Source organism: Penaeus japonicus, unplaced genomic scaffold (assembly GCF_977035675.1).
Source record: "Penaeus japonicus unplaced genomic scaffold, GWHDUDI00000001_assembly GWHDUDI00000002, whole genome shotgun sequence".
Classification (NCBI taxonomy): Eukaryota; Metazoa; Arthropoda; class Malacostraca; order Decapoda; family Penaeidae; genus Penaeus; species Penaeus japonicus.
In genome coordinates, this window is record NW_028234404.1 from 31,714,523 (window position 1) to 31,719,522 (window position 5,000).

A 5,000-nucleotide genomic window follows, 5' to 3' on the forward strand; every position below is an offset into this window, starting at 1 on the left:
GGAAGATAAAAACAAAAAAACAAAAAACTAGGGGCGTCTCAGCGCGCATTTCGTCAGTCAGTCGTTCGTCATGAAGTGGGGAACACGCCGTCTCCAATCTCTCTTCCTTTTCTTCTTCTTCTCCGGTCCAGTAAGGCTTATTTTCACCCTTAATGTAGGAAGGCTTTTTTGCATCTTTGTTCTTACGTTATTGTTATGGCAGAATACCAGTTAGGTGATATATATTTTTTTAAATATATGAATGGATGATGATTCAGCTACACAATGGAATTTGGGAGTTACGTAATTTGTTGAGGAAACAATATGGGCTGAATTGCGTTTGTTTGGTAGAATATTGGTCAGTGATATATTTATGCACATGTTGCGTGTATTGAGGTGCAGTTACATATACACACACACTCATCCTCTATCTATCTATCTATTTATCCCTCTCTCTCTTTCTCGCTCTCTCTCTATATATATCTCTCTCTCCTTCTCCCTCTCCCTCTATCTATCTTTCTATCTATCTTTCTATCTCCATCTATCTCTATTTATCAATCTCCATCTATTTCTATATATCTCCATCTATCTCTATTTCCATCTATTTCTATCTATCTATCTATCTCTCATATCACACACTCACATCTACATCATACCAATACCTATATACACGTAATATGTGTTTATGTAATAGCCTGCGTTCACATAATGCAAGGATGTGAAATAACATCACAATTCTCCTGCCCCCCCCCCCAGCGAAGCGGCGGTGCCCAGGAGTGCCCCTGCACGTGGCACGAGAGCGAGGAGTCGTGGACGTGCTTGGGCGCGGTGGCCGAGGTGCCCACGCAGTGCTGGCCCCTTCACGAGCGCATCAGAAAGGTCGTCCTTGATGCCAACATCAGAGAGATCAAGGACGACGACTTCGCCCACGAGAACCTCCAGGGGCTCATCCACCTGGAGATGAGGAGGCTGCAGACGGTGGCCCGCGGCGCCCTCCGCCCCCTCACGAAGCTCGTGTATCTGGACGTTGCCGGCGGAAGCCTCCAGGAGCTCCCCGACGTCAGCAAGATGACCGACCTGCTGGCGCTGCTGGCTCATAGCAACCAGCTGACGGGCGCCCCGAGCCTGACGCACATGCAGGTCCTGGACGTGGTGGAGCTCCATGGCAACAGGATCTCCTCCGTGCCCGACGACTTCCTCCCGAACTCCGCCCACCTCATCGACCTCAGGCTCCAGCAAAACGCCGTCGACAAACTCAACGCCTCGAGCATCGTGACGGCTCCGGCGGAAAGCAGGATGACCTTTGACCCGCTGTCCTCAATTTTAGCGACCGTCGACGAGAAGGACCTCCTACTGGAGAAGGAGTTCGAGGTGAACATCGACATCGAGTCAATCATCGAGATCATTGAAGATCCTCCGAATCCTTACCGCGAATGGTGATAAGGGCGAAAATCGTGGCAGTTGTACTTTGTGCGTAATAGCAACATTCTCTCTTATATCCTGCTACCTGTAACGTACAAATAAGTACACAAATATCTAATTGTGTCTCTATAAATGGCCAAAGTTCATACAGTTTTTTTTCTAATTTTCAACCTCTAATACCCAAGTTTTCATCGGAGCTCGCCCATGGTTTATTTTTTCCCATCATGATAAGCCCCATTGGACTTGCTCGGACGCGATAACATCCGGCTGCCTTGCGGAGGCGACATGGGAGCGATTGTGACGTCGATCAGACATGGAACAGGTGGTGTCGTTGTCCATTCAGGGAAAAGCCTAGAATGTTTTGTAACTGATGTTTGACTGTTCTGTAAATTTATGGAGAAAAAAGGGGAAGGTAAAACAAAGATACGATATGCCTTTTCTTCGTGATTTCTTACCGAAGCAAATATATCCATTTCGTTATATATATATGTTCTTTGAATTTTTAGAATATCATAAAATCATCCAATGTACTATTCGGTTTATCACAACATATAACATGGACTATGAGAAAAAAAAAAAATATTTGTTTGCTTTGGTTAATCAATCTACATGGACAGATAAGCATATATATATGAGTACACACAACTAATATGTGTTTGTGAAAGAGAGAAGAGCAAAAGGTGAAGTATGGGTTTATATGAGAGAGGGGGAGGGAGTCACCAGACCTTTGTACTGATTTTATATTAAATTTTTATATAAATCAGTTCTCTTTTTACAAAAAAACAACAGATTGGTTCATGTGAAATGTCTACACAGTCATAGTAATAATCAGATTTCTTTCTTCTTAACCACATTTTTAAAAAACACAGAAAAATGAATATCAATCCATGTTAGCCGAAGTCTGATATAGCTAATATGGTAAACTCACGTTTGTTCATCCGGACAAATAAAGTCATCAATAGCTTATCAATCGATTTTGTCTAGCGTAGATTATTCATTAATTTTGACACCCATCTTATCTGCAAGTGTGTAAAGTGAACTATGCCATGCAGTATACACGAAGGTACACTGGATTGTTTGAGAGAGCTGTGGCCTGCGAATACTCTAAAGGTGTTGGTAAGACCAGTAAGAATATTATGCTCAGGGTTGTAATAACTCCAGTAAGAATATTATGCTCAGGGTTGTAATAACTCCAGTAAGAATATTATGCTCAGGGTTGTAATAAGTGTCAGGAAATCTGAAACTTCTTAATCTTTATTCCCTCTGTCTTCATACACCGAAAAGAGATGTAATGGCCTCCCTCTTGCAAGTGAGTTGACTGCTAGAACTCAGCTCCAAATACCGTTTTCCGTAGGCCTATCTAGGGATTAGTGGGGTCATCAATCACTTTAATGATGCTTTCCAGATCAATGTTACAATAAAAGTCCTTTTCGAGGATGGCGTCTCGCTCCTCCAGGGTCGCCCAGAGATACTGCAGCTCATCGAAGACGAAGCTGCTCTTGGCGGCGGCGTTGACGATGCTGGTCGCGTTGAGGTCCGTGAGGTTGTTCCGCACTATGGTCATGCCGATGGGGACCGGGGACGCCGGCAGGAAGGCGTCGGGCACGAACTCGATCCTGTTGTTGAAGAGACTGACCAGGTCGAGGTTCCTCATGTGGCCCAGGCTGGGTGCTTCCCTTAACAGGTTCCCTCCCGCTTCCAACGCCAGCAGTTCCGTCAGGGTGCTGAGGTCCGGGAGGTGCTTCAGGTTGCCTTCGCTGAGGTCGAGGTGCGTGAGGGACGTGAGGCCGCGGAGGGCGTCGTCAGCGATCTTGTCGACGTTCGGCAGCTGGAGTTTGGTCAGGTTCTTTAGGTTCTCGTGGTCGAAGTCGCCGCTGTACACCTCGCGCATGTGGTTCTTGAAGGTGATCTTGTCGACGTTGGCGTGGAGAGGCCAGCACATCGTCGGCACCGAAATCACGTTGTCCTTCTCGCAGTCCCAGGACCGGTTGTCATCGCGCCAGGAGCAAGGGCACTCCATGGCCGCCGCCAGCTATGGAGGGTCAAGGGTTAATGTTTTCTGTGTTATATTTGTGTGTTACCTAGAGTTCTTTTGAAGAATTTTATCATTAACAGTCGAAATTATTTTTACTCAAATGCTAATCAGCCCAAGAAACGCTGAATCTTATTAATTATGAGTAGTTCGTTAATTTCATGATATAGGCTTATAGTTGAAATGTTTTTGTTTTGATTTCCAAAGTTTTTACAGAATTCCCTCCCTTTCCCGTAAGCACGTTCCAGATCTTATAATCAATAATATCAAAACGTACAACTACTTGTGAACTTTACCAGGGCGACGGCAAGAGGAAGAAATGTGGCCAGCAAAGAAGGTACTGTTGACACCATAGTCGGAGGCAAACTAATCAGAATCTTCGAATCTGGTTCTCATACTACTGATAACAAGGACGAAAGTGGGGGTGGGGAAGCAAGCATTTTCTCTTATATATATTATTTACGAAGAGGCGGGATATTATATATAAATGTGTGGAAAATATCAAAGCTGGCGAAATGTTATACAAAATTCATGATAATTGTTTAAAGGTTTCTTCTTAAGTTTACCCACATAAATTAGTTCGTTTTCTATAACAATTTTTATTTTTTGAACAGTAACTAGTCTATTCCTTAAATTAAACTTACTTCCTTGGCTACTTGGTATAAGAACTAGCATGAGATACTCTAGTGCCTCATGCCAAGGCCATCCAGGGGAATCGCCCGCCTTTTGACACTTGAAACTTGATGAGGAATATAATTTGATTCCGCCCTCGCTCTTTCACTCCCACTCGTTGGTGGTTTGTCTTGGATTTAGCTAGTCATCCATTTTTTTATTAAACACTTCCACAGTGCAATGTTTAAAATAATTGAGGGCCATTTATTAGGAAACTTTGATTCTGTATTTTTCTTAACAGTGATGATTAAGCATTTATCCCAGTACAGTAATATGTTCTTCCCTGCCTGGGGGGAATGTCTTACATTAATTCCCCCTTCCTCTTTATATATTGGATTTGGTGCTAGATTTTCAATAATCCTCCGTATATATATGACAAAGTATCCCTTTCTCCGTCTTTATAATTAGAGTAGTCAGATTTTTTTCAGTCTCTCCCACTAGCTAAAACCTATCATGTTGCCTATTTTTCTTGTAAAAACATTTTGATCCTGTTCTAGTAACATTATATCTTTCGCAAGACTTGGGCTTCATACTTATCACTGATATTCTAGTCATGGAATCACTAGTGTTTCCCATAGTGTTAGAAGGTGTTCTGGATCCCTGAAGTTCATGTACACCTTCAGGAAAAAAAACAAAAAAAAACTTTCAGAGTTTTAAATGGAATTATTCACAAGGCATCGTTCTACCTTCATTAAGGTGTGTATTTCAATCAGATGAACTATGCATTTCGTCTTTGTGATTAATAAAGGGATTCTCAGCCTTTTTAATCTTATGTACCCTTTGATGTTTTTTTTTAGTTTTGGTCACGTGGCCCTAATCTAGAATGCAGTACCAACAACAATGCGTGTTTTTTCAACTTGGTTTATGAAGTATTAATATTTGTTTTAAATTAATT

The 5,000-nt window shown here is 42.6% G+C and overlaps 2 protein-coding genes across 3 annotated transcripts; one reads left to right on the forward strand and one right to left on the reverse strand.

Moving 5' to 3' along the window:
• The first annotated feature begins 40 nt into the window (after positions 1 to 40).
• Positions 41 to 1,547, forward strand: LOC122256558 (uncharacterized). 2 transcript variants are annotated; one of them, XM_043021344.2, is made up of 2 exons: positions 41 to 130; positions 736 to 1,547. In XM_043021344.2, the coding sequence occupies exons 1-2, from the start codon at positions 71 to 73 to the stop codon at positions 1,417 to 1,419; spliced, it is 744 nt and encodes a 247-aa protein (XP_042877278.2). In that variant the 5' UTR covers positions 41 to 70; the 3' UTR covers positions 1,420 to 1,547. The 2 variants fall into 2 exon arrangements, with proteins under 2 accessions (XP_042877278.2, XP_086400294.1); XM_086544168.1 differs by having other exon boundaries at positions 49 to 154.
• Positions 1,548 to 2,639: 1,092 nt separating this feature from the next.
• Positions 2,640 to 3,795, reverse strand: LOC122256556 (uncharacterized). Its single transcript, XM_043021343.2, has 2 exons — positions 3,730 to 3,795; positions 2,640 to 3,433 (listed from the first exon to the last, which is right to left on the reverse strand). The coding sequence occupies exons 1-2, from the start codon at positions 3,784 to 3,786 to the stop codon at positions 2,762 to 2,764; spliced, it is 729 nt and encodes a 242-aa protein (XP_042877277.2). The 5' UTR covers positions 3,787 to 3,795; the 3' UTR covers positions 2,640 to 2,761.
• Positions 3,796 to 5,000: the final 1,205 nt, after the last annotated feature.

Bases quoted from the DNA above. Each gene is read 5' to 3' on its own strand.
- LOC122256558 (XM_086544168.1), top strand. From the start codon at position 71: ATGAAGTGGGGAACACGCCGTCTCCAATCTCTCTTCCTTTTCTTCTTC. The intron at 155-735 runs GTAGGAAGGCTT...CCCCCCCCCCAG, and splicing joins GGCTTATTTTCACCCTTAAT to CGAAGCGGCGGTGCCCAGGA.
- LOC122256556 (XM_043021343.2), bottom strand. From the start codon at position 3,786: ATGGTGTCAACAGTACCTTCTTTGCTGGCCACATTTCTTCCTCTTGCC. The intron at 3,434-3,729 runs GTAAAGTTCACA...GACCCTCCATAG, and splicing joins TTCCTCTTGCCGTCGCCCTG to CTGGCGGCGGCCATGGAGTG.